The sequence below is a fragment of the Trichosurus vulpecula genome, chromosome 9 (genome assembly GCF_011100635.1).
Source record: "Trichosurus vulpecula isolate mTriVul1 chromosome 9, mTriVul1.pri, whole genome shotgun sequence".
Taxonomy (NCBI): domain Eukaryota; kingdom Metazoa; phylum Chordata; class Mammalia; order Diprotodontia; family Phalangeridae; genus Trichosurus; species Trichosurus vulpecula.
The window spans coordinates 197,376,408-197,398,181 of NC_050581.1; the positions used below are offsets into that span (position 1 = coordinate 197,376,408).

General features: G+C 45.5%; 1 protein-coding gene across 1 annotated transcript; it reads left to right on the plus strand.

The window, feature by feature from the left end:
- The first annotated feature begins 4,615 nt into the window (after positions 1–4,615).
- On the plus strand, positions 4,616–21,096 carry EPDR1 (ependymin related 1). Its single transcript, XM_036737597.1, has 3 exons — positions 4,616–5,226; positions 18,735–18,943; positions 20,243–21,096. Exons 1-3 carry the CDS (start codon positions 5,000–5,002, stop codon positions 20,431–20,433), a joined length of 627 nt encoding a protein of 208 aa, XP_036593492.1. The 5' UTR covers positions 4,616–4,999; the 3' UTR covers positions 20,434–21,096.
- Positions 21,097–21,774: the final 678 nt, after the last annotated feature.

Here is a 21,774-nt window from a genome sequence, read left to right on the forward strand (position 1 = left end):
CAGTCCATGTTTGCTTTTGCCATAAGGATCTAAGACTGATAAAAAGCTTCATGTTGGAAATGCTCTCTTTCTTCTCCCAGTTTGGTAGAATTCTCAGTTTCCTTCATAGCACAGACCGGATGGCACCTCCTACTTCAGGTCTTTTCTGATATTTATACCTCCCCTCCCTGCCCACCCCCGCCACTAGCTTTTGAAATTACTTTGTATATATTTTGTATTTTGTTTATTTGTTTACATTCATTTCTGTGGTAGGACATAAGCACCTTGAGGGCAGGGACTGTTCAGTTTTTGTATCTCTGACCCCTAGTTTGGAGTCTTACTTGTAGTCAGTACTTAATAAGCATTGCTTTATTGAGCTTTGTTGTTGTTCATTGGGATTGGCCTCTACTTGTGACCCCATTTGGGATTTTCTTGGCAGAGATGCTGGAGGGGCTTGCCATTTTTTTCTCCAGCTCATTTTACAGATGAAGAAATTACCAACAAACAAAAGCCAACAGGTTAAGTGACTTGCCCAGGGTCACACAGCTAGTAAGTGCCCAAGGTCAAATTTGAATTCAGGTCTTTCTGACTCCCAGCCCAACATTCTATCTAGGTACCCTGTGCCACCTAGCTGCTGAGGTTAGGATTAATTTAGTTAAGATAAAGTCATATCAGATCAAAAGGACCAGGGAGTTGAGTTTGTCCCCAGCCCACCCCAGGGCTTCAGATCCATTCTAGAATGGGCCTGTGCACCACTAACTCAACCAGATTCTTGGCCTGTTCCATGGAAAATTAAAACTCCTAGTTTGAATCCTAGATTTAACTTATGGAGGAGGAATGATAGCCAGGCCAGACTAAACTTGCCAGGGCTAGTTGGAATAGAAGTATTTTTCTTCTTCCCTTAGCTGTTTCAGACCTGGGTGAAGCCAAACTTGGGAGGAGCAGATGAGGAAGGCATGCTTCCAGCAGGCTTCTCTTTACTGTGTTCTCTAGACAGGAGACTCCACCCTGTTTCTAAGGTGATCCCTCAGAAGGACAGTCTTCTGTTCTTCATACTTTCAAATATGTAAAGATTTTGATCATCCTCAAACTGTAGCTTCATCTTCTCCTTGGCATTCAAAGCCCTTCATCCCCTCCTTCCTTTTCAGTCTTGCACCTTACTCCTCAGCAATTATTCTTCGAATGAGTGACACTGGCCTCTTGGCTTTTCCACAAGTAAGACACACCATCTCTCAGCTCTAGGCACTTTCTTTGGTTGTGTCCCCTGCTTGGGACCCTCTGTCTTTTCAACTCCACCTGGTGATTTCCCTGACTTCCTTTAAGTCTCAACTAACTTCCCACCTTCTATAGAAAACCTTCCCCAATCCTTCCTAATTCCAGTGCTTCCCACCCCTCACTCTCTTAATTATTTCTTATTTATCCTATCTAGAGCTTAATTTGTTTATATTTGTTTGCATATTTTCTCCTCCATTAGACTACTCACTCCTTGAAGCAGGGATTGTCTTTTGCTCCTTTTTTCCCAGCACTTGGCATGGTGCCTGGCACTTAGTAAGTTCTTGTTAACATTTATTGATTGATTTTGAGCAAAGCTAAAATTGCATCTCAAAGCCTGTGTTCTCTTTAAGGCTTGGTCTTCCACACAGCTTTTCTTTGTGCCTTAGACCTAGATTTGTGCCTACATTGGAAGGATTTAAAGGTGAATAATTCCGTCTATTAAGTACCTGTCATGTTCATGGCATTGTGATATATATGAGGGACAGACACAAAGACATGGTCCCTGTCCTCAAGGGGATTGTATTGTACAATAACACAGCTGACACATAGATCTCAGAATCCTAGATCTAAAGTTGGAAGGGAACTTATAGGTCATCCAGTCCAACCATCTCATCTACAGATGAGGAAACTGAGGCCCAGAGTAGTAAAGTGACTTCCCAAGGTAGGAATTGGAAGAGCTGGATTGGTCCTCTGTAAATTGAGAACTCTTCACAACACACCTCAATTCCTCCCAGTAATTACAGGATAATATGAAGAGGCTGGGGCTAACAATGGGGGTCTCCAGGGATCCCTCTGTCATTTTTTCCCACCTCTCCTGACAATGCCTAGCCCTTTCTCAAACCACTCAGGGGTGACAAGCAAGCCTTTTCTCTGCTCTGGTTTATTTCCTCTTCCATGAGGAGCACGTTTGGCCCAATGCAGTTCTCTCTCACATTCATGTCTGTTACAGGCAGTAGAGTACCTGGAGAGGCACAAAGTTTGCTTTTGGGCAGGCAGGCTGGTGAATCTGCCATTGGGGGCTCCTGTTCTCCTTCCTGGTCCTTCACCCCCACCGTTGGCCCTGCCCCAACCTCTAGTGCTCCCAAACGGAGCCCTCAGGTCACCCTGTCTAGAATATTCACACCACTGTGCCAAGAACAGAGAAAAAAAGCAAATCTCAGGCAAGAACTGACTCTTTAAGGGTGGCAAAAGAAGCATAGTGGAATCTTTTAACAAGAAACTACCTGGAACACACTTTCAAGTTTAATTTGTATTATTACCATTTCCCATCAATTTCTTAAGTCTAGAAAATCAACAAAACTGTAAAGTCAATCTCTCATTTGTATCATTTAGCAATTTCCAGGGGTAAATGTCCAGACTGAAATTTAACAATTGGCCCTCCCAAGCAAGTTTGAGCTGGTTCTAGCACACCCCTGGAAGGGACTGAGGTTCTTTTTGTCCTGGGAGTTAGAGCTAGGGGGGCAGAGAAGAACCCTTCTAGGCTCTCCTCAAATCACTTCATAGGCAAGTCATTTATTTTCTCTAGGTTTTTTAATCTGTAAAATACCTCAGTTTCCTTATTTGTCAAATATGAAGATTGGATTAGATCAGGGATGGAAATCTGCAGCCTTGACACCTTCTAGGTCCTTGGGGCCTTTGGACCAAGTTCAAGTTTTATAGAACAAGTCCTTTTATGAAGGGAATTTGTTCTGTGAAGTCTGGATTCAGTCCAAGGGCTGAACTTGAGGGCTGAGAGGGCCACGTATGGCCATCCCTGGACTAGATGATCTGCTATTTCTTCCCACTTTCACCTTCTTTGACTGCTTCTCTACCAGGCCCAGGATCTAACCCCTTGCATAAGCTAAAGGCCAGCCTAACTTCTGGACATCCCAGGTACTTCCTGGACAATTAGTGGAAGAGATGCAGTGTATGTATGGCACTTGGCCCTCATGGAGGAAGATTACATTTACCAAGCAGTTGCTGCTAGACACCCAGCTCTTCTTTCAGGATATGTCTTTCAGTCTTCTAAATCCAATCTCAATCAGCTCTCCCGCCTGCCTCACTGTTCCCAGGGGCACAGGGTCACCCATGGTTACCTACCTGGCACAGTCAACAAGCATTAATTAATAAGCATAATTAATAATTAAGCATCTACTCTGTGACAGTCTTCAGATAAAGAGGCAACCCCTGCTTCTCATTATGTAGGTACTCAGTGAATGAATGAAGTGAATGAAGGCTTGGCCTCTAGTGATGCTATAGGGGGTGAGAGTAATTCTTCCTTTTTGGTCCTGAGCTCCTCAGATCCAGGGTTCTGGACGCCCAGCAATAGAGGAAAACTGTCAGCCAGAGGTCAGAGAAACCTAGATGAAGAACTAGAAAGAAGGGTGGTGGGTAGAGTGGAAAAGACACTAGGTGCTCATCTGTACAAGGAGGGGGTTGGCTTTGATGGCTTCTGGGGTCCTTTCCATTTTTAAATCTATAATCTAAGAGATCAACTAGTCCATCCCTTTCATTGTACAAATAGGGAAACTGAGGCCCAGAGAGGGCAAATTAGTTGCCTAAGGTGACACAGGTAGTAAATTGAAGGAGTCTGAGGTAGTTTTTTTGTTTTTGTTTTTTTACAAATGTGTGGATATAATGGTTTGATGTGATTGAGAAAGTGAAAAGGCCACACTTTAACCAGCTTTTATCTCCAAAAGCAAACACTTTGGTGCCAGGAACAGTTTCATTTTTATCATTCTATGCAGGACCAAGCACAGTGCCTGACACAGTAGGAGCTTAAGAAATGTTTCTTGAGCTGTTGAATCCATAGGGTGACACCAACTCAAATTTATATAGTGTTCTTTAAGTTGTGAAAAGCAAACTGTGGAAACTGACGCTTGGGTAAACTAAGTGGCGCAGCTAGTAGGAGTCAGACTTAGGATTCAAACTCAGATCTCTTCTGAGTGCACGTAGGGCCAAGACTTCCCTGGGGAAAAGGACCCTGAGTTAAGTCCATGTTCTACCAGTGTAACCTCGGTGTAAGTTACTTGCCCTTCCTTGAAACTCTCAGTTTCTTGGTCTGAAGAATGAGGGACCTGAGTCGGAAAATCTCTAAGGTCACTATCAGCTAAAGTGAAATTAAGGGCGAGTTCTTTCCCTCTGTGCTTGGCCTGGAGTCCAGAGGGATGCCAAGATGTCCCTTGGTTTTTTTTGGGGGGGGGGGTAGCAGGCTACTGAGTGGCAGCTCCGGGCAGCTGATCCTCCCTCCAGCATTCACTGCCGCAGCCCCGCCCGGCTGGGCTTGCAGTCCTCCCGCATTTGCCCGAGTTCTCCCTCCTCCCCCCGCCCGCACGTCCACTCTGCGGATGCCCATTGGGCTGTGACGGGCACGTTTGCCTCTGCATTTCCTGTTGGCAGCAGAGAGTCGGCGGGGGGAAGGAAGCCGCAGTCTCAGCCGGAGCCGGAGCGGGAGGGAGCCAGCTGCGAGCTCCCTGCCGCACTGTCCCCCCAGCCAGCTCCCTGCGCACGGGAAGCCGGAACAGAGGTCGCGGCTCTCTCCCTACGCGACTGGACCTCCGTCCCTCCCTCCCCCGGCAAGTGCAGCGACGGGCTAGGGGAGGGAGGGGACGGCGGAGAAAGAGCCACTGCCCTTTCCTGCGCTTTCTTCCCCTGCCCTGCCCTGCCCTGCTCTGTCCAGCCCAGCCCTGTCCTGCCCTATCCTTAGCCTCTCTGCTCCCCAGCCCGCGCCTTTCCACCTGCGCTGTCCCCCGCAGCACAGACAGGGATGCGAGCCGCGCTTCTGGTGGCTTGGCTACTACGTAGCCTCTGCAGCTGGCAGCTGGCTGTCGGGGATCCCGGGCCGCCATGCTCAGCCCCGCAGCAGTGGGAAGGACGTCAGGTGCGCTACGACCACAGCAGCGGCCGCAACACCCGTGCCCTGCTCTCTTACGATGCCCTCCAGCAGCGCATCCGCCTCCTGGAGGAGAGGAAAGCTCTCATCCCTTGTAAGAGGTAAGTGCCAGGGTTTCAGGCAGGGGAATGGGGGGATTGAGGTGCAGTGAGGGAAGGCATCAGTTGGGGGGGTGCTGCGGTTAGGCGGAGGCTTACTGCGGCAAGGCTGGAAACTCACTATGGCGAGGCAGGGAGGCTGGGGGGGTGCGCTGCGGTATGTGTGGGGGGGGGCTCATTGAAGGGCGCGGCAAGGAGAAGTGGGGGGAACACTGCGGTAAAGCGAGGAGGTGGGGGTGTACTGCGGCTTTGGGCAGTTCAGTGGGAGGAGTGGCATAGAGAGGAAACGAGGGGCGCATTGCGGCAGGGCGGGGTGCGTTGAGGGACCTGGCAAAGAAAGTGGAGGGCGTACTGCAGCAAGGAGGGGAGGCGGGGGCTCACTGCGGGGCGCAGTATGAAGAGGAGGCGGGGTAGGGGCGCAATGCGGCAAGGAGAGGAGGTGGAGGAGGGGCACACTGAGGCAAAGAGAGGTGGTGGGGGAGGGGCGCACTGCGGCAAAGCAGGGAGGCGGGGGCGCACTGCGGTAAGGCGGGGAGGCTGGGGGCGCAGTGCAGCAAGGCGGGGAGGCGGGGTGGGGGGGAGCGCACTGCGGCAAGGCAGAGCAATGTACTGCGCAAGGCAGGAAGGTGGAGGGAACACTGCACTGAGAAGTGGGGTGCTCATTGCAAGTGGGGGAGGGGCGCCCTGCGGGGTGTTCGGGAGGGCACTTCGGAGTTCAGAGAGGTTGGGGGTGGGAGCAGCACTTCCTGATTGGGGGAGGAGGTGGGGGGCTACATTAAGAGTGCACTTCAGGCTGCGGAGTCGGGAGACCGGAATAGGGACCTGGAAGGTTGAGGGGGTGGGGTTGCGGAAGGATGAGGTGGGAGGGTGGGGGGAGGATTCTTGCACCTGGGGTGGCTTCCTTGCCTGTCTATAGTTTTTCCTTTCGGAGAGCGGGGCTGGGATGGGGACATAGGAGACACCTCCTCCTTTCCACTTCAGATCCCACTAGGAAAGGACGGGGCTCGCCTCCTCTTTGACATTCAGGGAGACGATTAAACTCGGGCAAGGGTGGGGCAGGGAAAGAGAAGCGAATAAAATGGAAGTGTGCGCAGGAGTTTCTTTGGTTGGGGTGGGACCTGTCTTTCCCCAGTCACACTCAGTGCCCTGCCTTCCTGTTGCGGCTCATGGTGACTCGGGTTTTCTTTGGTGACAAGCTTTGTCCTCTTTCTGCCTGCCCGCAGCAGCTACGCGACTGGGTGGGGTGGCCGCCCCTCCTTCTGCAGGAGATGCGCAGTATGGTCTGCAAGGGTTGCTAGGGTGAGAATTCTAGGCTCTGCAGACCACCCCATTTTCCCCGCCTGGCACCTTGCCTCTAACACTGGGGCGATGGTGTACTTCCTTTAGAGCAGCCAGCGCTTCCTAACCCTGCCCTTTTCAGGCTGCCCATGCTCTTCTATATCCCGGGTGAGGCCTCCTGGGAATTTTCTTGGGATGGCTTCAGGTGGTGAAACATTAGGCAGGCTCTGCCGCAACCTGGCTCAAGGCCAGTTTTTAGCCGCACTGTCCCCAGGGTAGGGAAACGTCCAGATGACAGACCAGCCAATGGAAACGCATTAGAGTGCACCGTTCTGGGCCCGGGGGAGACCTGTAGATCGGTGGAGGGTGGGGTAGAGGGGACACAGGAGCAATTAGAGAGCAGAAGCCATCTGCTAGGGGAGACAAAGGAACTCGAGAAGCTTGGCAAAGCGCCGTTTACAAAAGGCGCCATCGTTGATAAGGTAATTCTGGGTGGGGAGGGAGTAGGGTTGGTGAGGGAGGGACCTCTTGGATTGCCAGTTGGCCACCATTTTACAGGAAGCACAAAAGGATTAATCGGAGCTGACATTTATTCCCTTTCACGCCTTGATACATTACCTCATTTGATTTCTCACAACAATAGATGCGATGAACATCCCCATTTCACAAACCTGAGAGAGATTGAGAGACTTGCCCAGAGCTGCACAGCCAGTGGCCGAGGCAGACTTTGAACCCAAGTCTTTCTGAATCGAAGTTTAACCCTTTTTTCCCGTAGATTAGCCTGCTTGTGGCATTTGAACCCAGGTTCTTAGGCTCCAAATCCAGCCCTTCCTTTGAGTGGATCTTGAAGGCACTGACTGGAAGAGAAGAGAGATGACATTATTCTAGACTAGAAAGATGAGTACGACCCAGGCCATGAATGGCCCCTGGCCAAGGACTAGGAAGAAGTGTGTGGTATCCAGAGCCTTGGTTTACAGAATCTGGAATTAGCGCTGGGTGTGGCCTCAAGCAGTCATCTACCCCAGGCTTGAAAGGAAACCCTTCTCTAACAAATGGTAATTAATCCTCACTCTTCCAGACTTCCAAGGAGTGAGAAGGCATCCTTCCACCCATTCCATTTTTTGGGTCTCTCATTGTTAGGGACCTTTTCTTTCCCTCTACCCTAATTTGGCCTCCTAACAACTTTCTAAGGCAGAACAAAGCTAGGTCCTCCTCCACCTTAAGTACTCGAAGATCTGTACATCCGATCTGCCCAGCCTGAGTTCAGTCGTCTCCAGATTCAACTTTCCCTCTACCTTAAATTGGCCCCTTAACTTTCTGCCATTGCTTCTAGTTTTGTCCTCTGGGCAAAACAAGGTGGAACAAAGCTAGGTCCTCCTCCACACTGAGTACTTGATGATCTCTACATCCGATCTGCCCAGCCTGAGTCCAGTCATCTTCAGGTTAAAAATCTCCAGTTCCTCTACTTGTCCCCATTTGATGAGGCCATTTACCGCCAGAGGCACTCTCCCCTGGAAAGGGTCTACCACTGATCACCTTATTAGCAGGGCTGAACACATTACTCAGAGGGGTACTGACCAGAGGGGAGTCCCCTTAGCCCTGAAAACTAGGAGTCCTCTAATGCAGCCCATCCTTTTTGGACATCGAGGCATGCTGACATATATTGAGTTTGCAGATCACTAAACTCCTGAGTCTTTCCCAGATACACTGCTGTCTAACAGGCCTTCTTATCTCTTTCTTGGGAAGCCGTTTTTGGACCCAACTGTAAGTTTTACATTTGTCCTTATTGCATTTCATCTAATTGGATTTCCCCAAATGCTTGAGCCCTTTAACATCTTACCTGAACCAGAGCCGAAGTATGGTGGTTAAGGATCAAACGAATTTAAATTGGAGAGAGGGAGAGAGGACAACGATAGAGGTCTTAAAATGCCAGGAGAAGCCTAAGTTCAACATGGCAGGAAACAGAGAGCGATGACCAGCTTTGGGGCATTATCTGAATTTGAGTCATTCTGTCAGTAGGCATCACTGAGCTCCTGAGTGCTTTGCTTGCAGTCAAGGGCCTCACAATCTATCTGGTAGGCAAGCTTTTGCTGCCCGAAATAGGAGACAACACAGGTTGGTAATGAGGCCTTTATTGTATGGTGCAGATTGTATCCAAATGTTTATGGGGCTCTGAAGAAAGAGGAGAGATCCATGAGGAATAGAGAAAGCAAGGAAGACTTCAGGGAAGAAGAGGGCCTTGAAAGGCAGGCAAAGCCAGGATGGATGGGCACCAGGGAAGAAGATATTCCAAGCTTGGGGAGTTACGTGAGAAAAGACACAGCACATAGAATGTAGCCAGTCCTGGAAAGATGAAGGGGCCAATTTAGCAAGAAGGGAGGGGAGGAAGCTGGGGAGTAATGTTCAATTACAAAAAAGCCTTAGAGTTCAGGGAGATGAGGTTAGATGACATGGTAGGAAGAAAGGAGTTTTGGAGGGATTTTTGAGGAGATAACATGGAATCGTGAGAGGCAAGGGGATACGGTATTCAGTGTGCTAGACCTGGAGTCAAGAAGATCTGGGTTCAAATCTTGCTTCTGACATTAGCTTTGGGACCTTGGGAAAGTAACCTAACCTTTCTGAACCTCAGTTTCCTCATCTGTAATAATAGCTAATATTTACATAAGACTTTAATTGTATTATCTAATTGGGTCCTCACAAAGACCCCACGAAGTAGATGTGATTATTATTCGAATTTCACACCTGAGAAAACTGAGCCTCATAGAGGTTAAGTCCCTTGCCCAGGTTCACATAGCTAGTAAATTTCTGAGGGAGGTTTCAAAACCTGCTTTCCAGGCTCCATGTCCAATCCTCTGACATGATGCCTCCCACCCATAAAATGGGGCCAGTAATAGCCCACATTTTGTTGTGAAGTTCAAATGAGAGAGGTGATGTTTTTGGTACAACATATTGTAAACTTTAAAAAAACTACGTAAATGACAATTATTATTTTTTTATTTTAGATTTTTTATTGATGCCTTTAAAAAAAACAATTCCTGCCCCCCCTCACCACCAAGTCTTCCCCTGAAACAAAGAAAGTAGGGTAGGGAGTCTGCAAAACTAATCGGCATGTTGACTCTATTTGCCAGTATGTGTAGGCAGTGCTCCTTGCCCGGGAGATGTCCGCTCCAAGCCTCAGCCCCACACCCCCTGGGAAGAGAAATGGCTAACAGATCCAGCCATTTCCTGAAGAGATTTCAAATCGGACTCCCCTAAAAACAAACAAAAAAGATCTGTAAAGTCCCTGGAGAGATCTCAGCATACTTTATTTTTTAATTTAGAAAATTTTTAAAGCATTCTGTTTTTTAATTGTGAGTTCCAAATTCTCTCCCTCTTTCTGGTCCCTCCCCCACCCACTGAGAAGGCAAACAATATGAAATCAATTATAGATGTGAAATCAGGCCTCAGCATTTTTTCAATTTGAGTATCAGGGACATGATGAAGAAGGCATAGTCAGCACTGAAGAACAATCTGTGAATTTTGCTGTTTGACATCTTCAGGACCCCAGGCTCAATGAGTGCTGGTTTGGGTCCAAAGGGGAAGGTCAATAAAATATTTCCATTCTAACAAGAATATAGCAATAACTTAGATGCTTAGATGCATCAGCATAGTTCTCAGCATTGTCTGCAGTGGGAGCTGAAGCTGACTGTGGGAATGTGGTGGTGGAGTGAGATTGCCTGGATTAATCCTGTCTCTTCCAGAAAAGACCTGGGCTCTTTGGTGAACAATCATGGGTATTCAGTGGTAACTGAAAGGAAAAAAAAAAACCCAAAAAACAAACAAACAAAAAAACCTCCAGGAAGGCGATTGGCCTGTGATGATGGAGTAGCATGAATTAAAAACAAAAAACAAAGAGAAAACTGAGCTCTAGGGTCCTATGATCTTTCTTGTTCTTAAAAGCCCCAGTGGCGCTTTGTCCAGTTTCTCAGAATGGGGTATAATACAGTCTGACTATTTAATAGTGAATAGCATACTTCTTTGATATGCGATGAAAGGATCCTGTACTATCATAGATTTTGAGCTGGAAGGGACATACGAGGCCATCTAGTCCAACTCTTTTATTTTGCAGGTGAGATAGGTGAGACCTCAGAAGTGAAGATACTTGCCTAGGATGACCCATGAAGTAAGGCAGAGCCTGGGTTCCAACCAGGTGTCCCATTCCCAGACCCTCTTTACTTCCCTATGTTGCCTTCTTTCTGATTGGGGCACCCATTTCCTGGATCTGATTCATAGAGCCCTCACATGCCCAAGCCTTCTTTGGTTCCTGTTTCACATAAGGGACAACCCTCCTGGCCCCCCTCTCTGATGGGGCAGGGGGTGTCCCTGGCTTCTTGAAATCCGTGCCCAGGGATTCAGGGCCTGGCCTCTCCTGCCCCATGCCACTGTTTTTGTAAATATTTTGCATGGAGTTTTAGGCACATGTTGTCTCTGATCTGAGGGCAAGGCACCATTTTACTTAGAGAAAGTTGAAGCCTCTCAAGGCAAATTGACTTACTTGATATTACCAGGTAGTAGGTGTCAGAGGCAGGATATGCTCTCAGTACTCTACCTCCAAGACAAGTGCCCTTTCTACTGTATCATAATAGTAGTGTCTCGATGGTTACTGAGTAATTGAGTATTAGAAATGGGATTGGAACGCTGGGCTCTTCTAACTCTAAACCCAATGTTTTTTTTTTTTTTTAATATTCTCTTGATTCTTCAAAACAAAACAAAACAAACCACAGTTGTCACTCACTGCTTCCCCCTTACACAATGGAGTCCTCCTTTGTAACAAAAGAGCTTATTTATGCAAAACAAAGCAATACACCAGCCATATCTGAAAATGTCTGTCTCCTTTCACACGTGTAGCCCACCACACTCCCTCTCATAGCTAGGGACAAAAGCAGGAAGGTGTGAAAATTCATGGAGGGGCAGGCTGCAGCAAAGGTGCAGAGAAGGACCTGAGCCTCTGAAAGGCTTTGAAAATGTGCTGCCATATGCAAGGTCTCTGAAAGCTTTGTTCTATGGGGTCCAGAGGTCTGACTGCTCAGGGATGTTTAGTGCCTAAGAGCTTCATGACATCTAGATGCAGTCATTGTTGGCCCTAATGAAGAAACAAAACAAAACAAAGCAGGCATTTAGCTGCTCTGAGGCTGCTGAAACCCCCAGCTGCTGTTTGAAGGTATCGGTTTGCCTCTCTGTTCTTCATAGTGAATTGAAAAGTAAATTTGCAAGTTGGCTCAGTTTTTTTTTTACTTCATGTCTATCCTGTAAATGGTTTGGAAAAATACCACCAATTGTTGCTGTGGAATGATCAAGCCTTTCCTGGCTCTGTATTCCCTGAGATGGAAAATATTAAATCATTTTATAAGCCTTCAAGATAATGCCGCCCACTAGAGCGGGAGTGGAGGTGCTACATGGCTGATGCTTGTTTTGTTTTGGGGTTCTCTGCCCTTTCTAGCCTCTTATTTTAACTTAAACATGTGAAACAAGTAGCACTGAGAGGAAAAGTTTCAGTTAGTGTCTGAATGAATGAAAAATATTTTTAAGCACTTACTACGTGCCAAACCCTGTGCTAATTGCAAATAGAAAAAAGAGGAGTTCACATTCTACTGAGGAAGGTTGCAGCTGCAAGTCAGAGGGAAAGGTTCCTTGGTCCTTAGGGAGCAGTGTCAAGGTAGATGTCAAGGTAATTGTCTCTTTTTAAATGTCATTTCCACTGATGTGCCAATATCCATCTCTGATGTTGAGCCATCTGATGGTGTCTAGGATTTTGGTAGTCTGGATCTTCAGGAGCTGTGGAGGCTGCAGTATCTCCAGGGAAAGTTGCCAGGTGGCATATCCATGGGAATTATTTGCCTAGATGATGGCTGTAGGAGCTGTCTGGAAGCAGGGCTAATAGCCTGGTATGTGCCACTATTCCCAGCCTGCCCAGTGGCAGTTGGCCAGAGGTGATGGAGAGAGTGGGCTCATTTCTGTACAAATGTTGTTCCTTTCAGTGATCGTTGTGTGGGGTAAGTGTGTTGGTCTGGGATCGGTGGGGGGATAGTTTGCTGTTCCTAGGACCCTTGGGGTCAGGGTCCTGGTCCTTCCCAATCGACCATGCATCAGAAGGGAAGTAGTGACTGAGGTAATTTCTTTGGCCTCATCCATGCTGCCTCCTATCTCTCCCTAAGGGTGAGACATGTTGTTCAAACTGTTTGACACTTATGGACTGGTCACATATGAATTCTTGCAGGCCTCCAATGAACTTAATTGTATGTGTGGGACAAGGACATGTGGGTTGACAGTTAATACATTCAGCTTCTAACTTACTATAGGGTGTAGACAAACCGTAAGAGAATGTGGCTCAGTGGTTTAGTAATAATTTTAAAGGAAATTTATTGACTTATATCTGTGATATGTTAAAAGTATGCATAGTGGCTGGATCTGTATGGCAAACTTTTGGGAGGACGTGGACAGGGGTCTCACAGGATCGGCAGGCAGGGGGGGTGGGTTTGATTTGCATCGTCAGTGGGAACTTCCCAAATGGAGAATATTATGTCTCCATTTGAGTAACTGAATATGCAATTAGCCACTACTGGTGGAATGATAATAATTAATAATAATAATAGCAGCTAGCATTTATGGAGCATGTTAAGGCTTTCGAGATATCTTACATATGTTGACTAATCCTCACAAGAAATCTCTGAGGTAGGTGCTGGTATTATTCCCATTTTAATTATTGAAGAAACTGAGGCACAGTTATGTGCTTAGTAAGTCTCTGAGGCAGGATTTGAGCTCTGGACTTTCTGGCTCCAAGTCCTGAACCACCTTCCTGCCAATTAATGCATATTAAGAGTTTGATTTTTCTTTTAAGCAATGGAACTTAAGTGGACTGGTAAATGGAGTCATTTGCACCAACCCGATGGTCAACTTTGTCAAGAGAAATCTTGTATTTTTCTATATATTTTTAACCAATGTAATCCCTTGAAGATAGCTTCTGGATCACGTGGGGATGCACGTGAGCTTTGATTTAAGTCGTTTCAACTCCGGATGCTTCCACTGTGCCTTCTATGTGCAGGGGACCTTGTTGCACATTGGGGAAGATGCCAATTCATCGTGACAGACAGCTTTGTAAAGTGCTTGGCACACATTATTTCATTGGAATGTGAGCATCACATGCTCCTACGATTGCTGTCCCCATTTTATAGATCAGAAAACTTAGGCTCCTAGAGATAGAGTGACTTCCTAGGTCTACATATCTAAGTGGCAGAAGCTGATCTGAGTCCAGAGTTCCTCCTCCCCCTAATTCAGTGCTTTCTTAAAGCTGTACCACAACAAATTCCATGCTTTGATCCAATTTGCCCTTTAATGCGAGAGCTAAGACAAGTCACAAAACTAACATTTGTTGAATTGAAGTCTGAGCCAAAGGAGACTTTGATAAGAGCACAAGGGAGGGCCAGACAAAGAGCTCTTCAAGGTCAAAGAAAGGGGAAGAAGCTACAAATGAGAGAACCAACACTCATAGCCTTTCAGGGTATTTGAAGTGCTTTACGTACATCTCATTGGAGAATCACAGCAATCATGTCAGTTTCTTTAGGTATCATGGTCATTTTACAGCAGGGCAAACTGAGTTTCAGAGAGTTAAGCACCTGGAAAAAGTTCCTTACACATAGTAGGCTCTTAATAAATGCTTCTTGATTGGTTGGTTGACTCACCAAGCTGCTAAATATCAGAGTTGGGATTTGAACTCTGGTCTTCCTGACTCCCCCCATTTTTTTCCATGGGCTTTTCAGTTGGGAAAATAAGAGGAGGATGGAATTGAGCTCAGCAGAATTCCATCAGGTGGAAATGGGGTGTGGGGAGAGAGCATTCTAGGCCTAAAGAAGCATATGAACAAACAGAACTGGGGATGCATCCTGCTGTTTGGGAAATGTGGGTCATTCAGTTTGTATGGGGCATAGTACATGTACAATGTCATGGTAAGACCTCAGGAGTAGGATTGGGGAGGGTGTTTGTGCCCTGAAATAAATGTCTCATTGCTAGTGTTCTGCATATCCAAACATACCTTGGACAATGCTTTCAGAATTCTTGGCCATTATTATATCTCAACTCTCATAAAAGTTGAAGAGGCTGATCATTTCAGAGATCTCAAAATTGAACTTGGAATCATCATTTAGATTTAGGTTGTTAGGCACAGGGTCCAAAAGGAAGCCATCTGTGTTGTCAAATCTGACATGGATGCAGAGAATATATCTGTGCCTCAGACCATTATTTTGAAGATTTATGTTTCCTTCATTCCTCATCCTGACTCCAGGGTGTAACCCCAGCTTCAAGTGCATCAGGAGGGGCAAATGGCCCCAGCTCAAGGCTTCCTCTGGAGAGTCCCAGAGTAGGGGCTGACCAGACATTGGAGCCAGGCATTACTAATCTATTGGGTTGCATTTTAAACAAGTAAGGCCATCCAGATTCTCCCACAAGAGCCAAAGTCCTTTTGCAATCAGACTAATATTTCTTCTGGACCCCTGTGTTCTAAGTTGCCCTATTTTGCAGGATTGATTTAGCTTTATATGGAGTAGAGAGACCACACCCCCATGAAATAAATTACCCTCTCAGTTACTTATGTCTTGGGAGGAACCATGGATATCTTTAGTCAATCAGTAAGTATTAATTAAGTGCTTACTATGTGCCAGACACAGTGCTAGGTTCTGGGGATACCAATATAATAAATCATTGAGCTACTGTCAAGGAACTCATATTTTATACTGAAAGACAACATGTACACAATTAAGTAAATCCAGAGAAAACACAGTAACAGTCATGAAATGAAATATCATTGGTGGGGGCATCAGACAAGTCTTGGTGGTGCTTGTGCTTCATCTTGAAGAAAGAGAGGGGGTCTGTCTGGTCCAGATGAGAGAGGAGTTCATTTCAGGCATGAAGGAGTCCATGCAAAGCTCAAAGCCAAGCGTTTGGTTGGGAATCATAGAACTTGGGGAGGAAGTCATATCTCATGAGGCTGGAGAGATAGCTTGGGAAGAGGTTATAAAGGGGTTTAAAAGCCCCAAAGAAGAGTTTATATTTTATTTTAGAGGCAATAGGGGCAGAATACAGTTGGAACGATCATTTCCCTATTCTTGGAAATGGTCTCTGTCTTAATGCATCCCATGTCTGCATTAGCTTTCTTGGCTGCTTCTTCATTGCTAACTTTTATCAAGCTTGGAATCCAGTTTAATGCCCCATTTTTTTCCCCAAACAGCTTCTTTATCACAATGCTCTTTCCATTTCATAGCTGCAAAGTTGATTTTTTTTAATACCCAAGACTTTGCATTTATCCCTGTTGAATCTCAAGTTATTAGATTCAGGCCAATCTTTGTGATCTTGCCTCTGTGTTCTAGTGTGTTAGGCAGCCCCCCTCCCCCATTGGTGTCATCAGGCAGTATGATGGGCATGATGATGAGCATCCGACCTACGGCTTCATCGAAGGCATTGCTAAAATGCTGACCAGCATAGGGCCAAGCACACATCCTTGGAGTATTCATGTCGACAGTGATCTATTACTGCCTAGCCTTGGGTGCTAGCTAGCCAACAAGTTGCCAATCCACCTGATTCTGTTATCTAATCCATCTTTTTTCACTTTCTCCACAGAAATAGTATGAGATACTTGACCAAAATCTGTGCCAAACTCTAGTAAATCTACACCTATAACGTTCTCCTCACCTGTTAGTTTACTTATCTTGTCAAAAAGGGAAGTGAAGTTAGTCTGGCATGGCTTTTTTGTGTCAAAGACACAATCACTACCTCCCTTTATGGACATTCATCAATCATCTCTTTAGTGAGTCAGTCTAGAGTTTCCCCAGCAATGTAAATGGAGCTAACTGGCCCATAGTTTGCAGATTCTGTTCTTTTCCCTTTTTGGAAAATTAGCACACCATTTGCCTTTCCCCAATATCATAGTCCTCTTCCCATTTTCCTTGATCCTTCACATGTCACTGACGATGGCCCAGAGGTCGCCTCTGTCATTTCTAGCAGAACCTGAGGATGCAGTTAATCTGGCAAGGGCAGCTGAGGGTTCTCTAACTATTTACTGACTCACTTATTTTGACTATCAACTCCCTATTAGTCATTTTTATTCTCTTATTTCCACTGTAAAGGTCAATCTCTCTTGGGAAAACAGAAGTTAAACAAGAATTCAAGAATTTCTCCCCGCTTTTATCAGTTCTCACCATCTCATCCACCCCAAGTGAAAGTCCTCTTCCTTCTGTGATCCTCTTTTTCATCCCAGTATAACACCCCCCCCCCCCCCCGCCTGGTGGTCCTTAGTTCCTCTCCTGACACTGTTTTATTTACAAGACTGTGCATCACCCAGTGTCTCAGGCATAGTCCCTGTATTCAAAGAATTTCCACTTGGGGGGAAGAAACAACATGTGCACACAAGCCACAAAAATAGATACAAAACATGACACACACATATATGGTGGTGATTAGAACAGTCTTTATACAGAAGTAGAGTTTTGGAGGAAATAGGGGATTAGAAGAGGTATGGGGGTGGGCAGAGGTCATGGAAATGGAGTGTCCCCTGTGATGAAGAGCAAGGGAGAGTTGTGCTTTGAGCACAACACATCTGGCCACTGGTTTTTATCCACTAGTGCACATTAAGGAGCCACCAGACTATGACCAGTATAGAAGGACTCACAAATAAAAGTCTCCTGTTGCTTCATGTCTTGCCTATTGGTCAGTGCTGCTTGCATTAATGTTCCCATGAGCATCTGTTAGGCAATTCTGATCCACTGGGGTAATCTAAAGTAACCTTTTCCCATACACGAAAGTGCCAGGCTCTCACTTTAGACCAACACTATTTATAATCTTTTGGAATTACTGTCTTTGAGTGAAAAATAAACATGCCACTCATGGGTTCGGTTTATTTTTGGCCATACTTTCTTCTTAATAATATCCTTTAAACCTTTCCTGTAAAAATAAATACATTTTTAGTTTGGCTGCTGTTTTATGGCAAGTTCTATCTTTGGAGATCAGTAGTTTGAGAACAGCAGACTGTTAACTGACATCCTGTAGCAGATAGCCATTTACAAGTGAACAGTTTACTTGGGGAGACAGTGATAAGTACCGTGGTTAACCTGAGAAAAACATTCACCCTAAGTTGTTAATGGCAGATAATGCCTTGCTATGTTACAAACTCCCAGCCCCTTCCCCTCAGCATACATTCCTGTTTAAGCAAAAGCATTTCTTAAATGTATATGAGCTCTCTGCCTTTTTTGGGGGGGGGGAGTAGCTAAGGGGCCTATACTTGTGATTTTTGATGTAGAGAGTTTCCAGTCAAGAAATTCCCTTTAGCAATGCAAATTGATACCAATTCTACGAAGTTATCATTTTAGGGGGTTGCCCGCGGGCCCTGGAAAAGACTTGAGAAAATGCAACTTCCTCCCTCCTTCACAGCCACAGGACTATGGATGGGGAATATCACATATATTGACAAATGCAGATGATGTGTTGGTCGATTTTATCTTACCCACGATTTATTCAATCACTCGTTCAACAAGCATTCATTATGTGCTAGCTTCTGTGACAGGGACTGGAATTTAGGATCCCTTTCCCCACAGGAATCATGTAATAAATCATGGCATCGTAGATTGAGATCTTGAGGGGGCTTTTGAGGTCATTGAATCCAACATCTACATTTCACATCTGAGAAAGCGAGGTCTGGAGAGATACAGTGATTTAGCCTAGGTCCCGCAGGGAGTGAAGGGCAGAATCAGGATTTGAACTCAGGTCTTCTGAAGCCAAATTTCCACTGGATTTTGCCATGGGGCTTAGACTCATAAAAGCTCTATAGTCGATGATGTGCCTGAAGTACAGCTGTACGGCTCTCTTATGTATTTATGTAATTTCTCCAACTCCCTCATTTTACAGATGAGAAAACTGAGTCTCAGAGAGAAGAGGTGAGAATGGGAGATCATTGGGAGCAGGAAGACTTTCATGTTTGTCTTTGTATGCCCACTGCCTCGTGCAGTGACTGGCACATGGAAGATATAAATTCTTGTTGATGGATTGAATTATTGGAGGCAGGGGCAGGGGCAGGGGCAGAAACTGTCTTGGTAGGGAAGAATCGCTCACTTTCTTTCCTCTTTTAAAATCTCATTTATGTCAAAGGTCTTTGCATTTTAAACATACAAGTCCAAAAACCTTGCTCATCATTTTTTGGTCCTATTTTTCAGGTTCTTTGAATATATTTTCCTCTATCAAGACGCAGTGATGTTTCAGATTGACCAGGCCACCAAGCTGTGCTCCAAGATTGCCTTGACCGACCAATGGGATCCTCTGGATATCCCCCAAAACTCAACTTATGAAGACCAGTATTACATCGGGGGCCCTCAGGACCAGATAATGGTACAGGAATGGTCAGACAGGAAGCCAGCCCGGAAATGTAAGTGGACATCTTCTGGGCTTTGATTCTGTTGATTTCAAACCAAAGGCAGGACAGACACTAGGGTATTAGGCCCTGTTCATAACTTTTCCAAGGAAGGTGATTCTTAGGGAATTTTGAAGGACCCCTACATTGTTTCAGCTCAAAGCATCACAATGTGCAACTGTCTCTGACCATTTCCAGTGGAGATTGCAAAAGGGTTGAATGAGGCCAACTGGGGAACTAGGCTGAGCTAACATTTGCACAAAGGATTGTGCCAGTCGACTACTACAACTCCCTGGGGGTTGGGGTGGGCAGTACAGAGGCAAGAGGGAAGCCTCTACGGCTATGATTCTCCATGGCTGTTCATCATCTTGCTTTGGGGTGAGGTTCCACTTAACTTTGAGGGCTCCACTTGTCCGACTGCTCTTTCCTCCTGTACTCAAGGGGGATGGTTGAAAGGGGATGATATTACAATAAAATTTATACAGTTTGTTTTAAAAAATGGGATGGCTAGGTGGCTCAGTGGATAGAGAGCTCTGGTCTTGAAGTCAGGAGACCCAAGTCCAAATCCAGCCTCAGACACTTGACACTAGCTGTGTGAACTTGGGCCAGTCACTTAATCTCAACTGCCTTGAACCACACCCCCCCCTCCCCCCCACCAAAAAAACAAACAAACAAACAACCCATTACTATTGAAGTCAAATGGGGTAGTATAGATTTGATCTTAGGTTTTCCTGCCTCCAACATGAGGCTCCTCCAAATCTCTGCCCCACTTCCACCTGCTACTAGCAACTCTCTCCCGAATTTCTTTACTGTGTCCCCAAAGTCTTAGAAAGGTTTGATAGCTTAGAATTGCAGTAAGATTTTTGAGTTGCCCTGTGTTTACTGAGTTTATATTTTGTATACATTTATATTGTTTGTCACCCCTCATCCCTAAAATAGAGTCTCTCTGATGTCAGGGACTAAATGGGATTTGGTGAACACATTCATGTTCTGCCTATATCTCCTTGAACTTCCTTCAAATTCTCTTTCAGCCTTCAGTTGTCTAAATATAAGAATCCTATTTTTAAAAATCAATTTCCATCTCGAAATTCCCTCCATTGCCTTTGGTCACTCACCAGCATTCATCTGTCTGCCTCCTTTGACTTACTCTGTAGTTGACTTGCCCTTCATACATTATTCTCTATACCCACACACCACAGTATAATTCATGAAAATGATAATACTTTCTGCTTTCTTGCCAATACTTTTCCTCCTTTTATTCCTTAGAAATATCAAAGACATGAGCTTGTGTTTGTATTTTCTTCCCTCTTACAGATGAAACATGGGTTGGCATCTATACTGTCAAGGATTGTTACCCAGTCCAAGAAACCTACACCAAGAACTACAGCGTCACGTTCTCTACTCGCTTCTTTGATATCCAGCTTGGCATTCGAGACCCCTCTGTTTTTACTCCACCGAGCACTTGCGAGAGAGCCCAGACAAGGAGGATGAGTGATGCCTGCTGACATGAGCTGCCCATAGGCTGAAAAATCACAGTAACTACTGACCTGTTGAGAAAACTACTGACATACACTGAAAGTTGATTGTGGCTTTTTAGGCTCTCAGAGCCTTCATGGGATAGCAAATTCTAGTGTTGCTTGTATAAATGCCATTAGGTAAATGGTGCCAGCTGCTGCTTTTTTTCCTTACTTAAGACTCAAACTGTGTTTCTACAGGTAAACTGAAATAAAAGGGGAGTAATTATGCTGGTATGCATGATCCAAAAAAAATCCATCCTGGATAATTTTGGTTAAAAATCACCTGGTTTTGGCCTGAATTACCTGGATCATTCAGCTCATTTTCTCTTCCTGTTTAGACATGGTTTCAATTGATGTGCTTGCTGGCTGTTCCTAGAAGTTTCTGGATAATATCCTCAGAAATAGAAAATATGCTTGACCTTGTGATGACTATTCTGTTAAAATGTGCTTGATTTTTCAGGCTAAAAAGAGAGGGAAAGGCCAATTGGCTTGGCTCACCCAACAGATTGCTAGCCTGTCCTGTGTTATGTTTGTGGTAATTGGTGGGTTTGCCCAAGAGTTCTGTTGAATAGTGAAATGGGCAATGGAACATGGCATGTCCCAAACATCCCATTTCATAATCATCCAACCATTAAATACATTACATGCTCATTGTGATTTTATATTTTCTTGTCATTCAGGAAGTCGTCGCTCCATTGTTTCCTTTTGCCCCTCCACCTCCTCCCCACACTCCTTTCCCATTCACAGAAGTTCATTCATTAGACAAGCATTTCTTAATCCCCTCCTCTGTGTCACATACTGTGCTAGGTGCTAAGGCTACAAAAGATGAAAATGAGACTGTCCCTGTTCTCAAAGAGCTGATATTGTGTTGGGGGTTGGGAGAAGACTGCACACAGGGATGTTGCATAAAACTAAAATAGCCTGAGCTTGTCTACTGGAGTATAAGTGAGGGCCTGCCCACAGATGGCGAAGAGAATAGATGACCTTCCATGAGCCTGTGCAGCTTTGAGGTTATGGTTTTCCAGGATGAATGGATTGGCGTTATGCCTTTAGCAGGAAATCAAAGATTCAGGTACCAACCAAAGGATTCTTGTGTCAGTAATCCTTTAGTGAAACATTTCAATCCTAGAATGGAAAACTCTGCAGCTAGTGGACATGGAGACATTGGTTTGGATATTTCCTATAAAAGAAGATCAGTCAGTGCCTACAGTTGATAATGTCCTAAACGTTCAAGTAATGTAGCTGTACAGAGCATGTACAAATATCCCCTATCTGCTCCAAACTGACTGTGAGGGAGCTTTGGGGCTAGCCTCTGGCTCCAAATGACTC

Excerpts from the sequence above, each read along its gene's own strand:
- EPDR1 (XM_036737597.1), top strand. The coding sequence starts at position 5,000 with ATGCGAGCCGCGCTTCTGGTGGCTTGGCTACTACGTAGCCTCTGCAGC. Across the intron at positions 5,227-18,734 it reads GCTCTCATCCCTTGTAAGAG|GTTCTTTGAATATATTTTCC; the intron begins GTAAGTGCCAGG and ends CCTATTTTTCAG. Across the intron at positions 18,944-20,242 it reads CAGGAAGCCAGCCCGGAAAT|ATGAAACATGGGTTGGCATC; the intron begins GTAAGTGGACAT and ends TCCCTCTTACAG.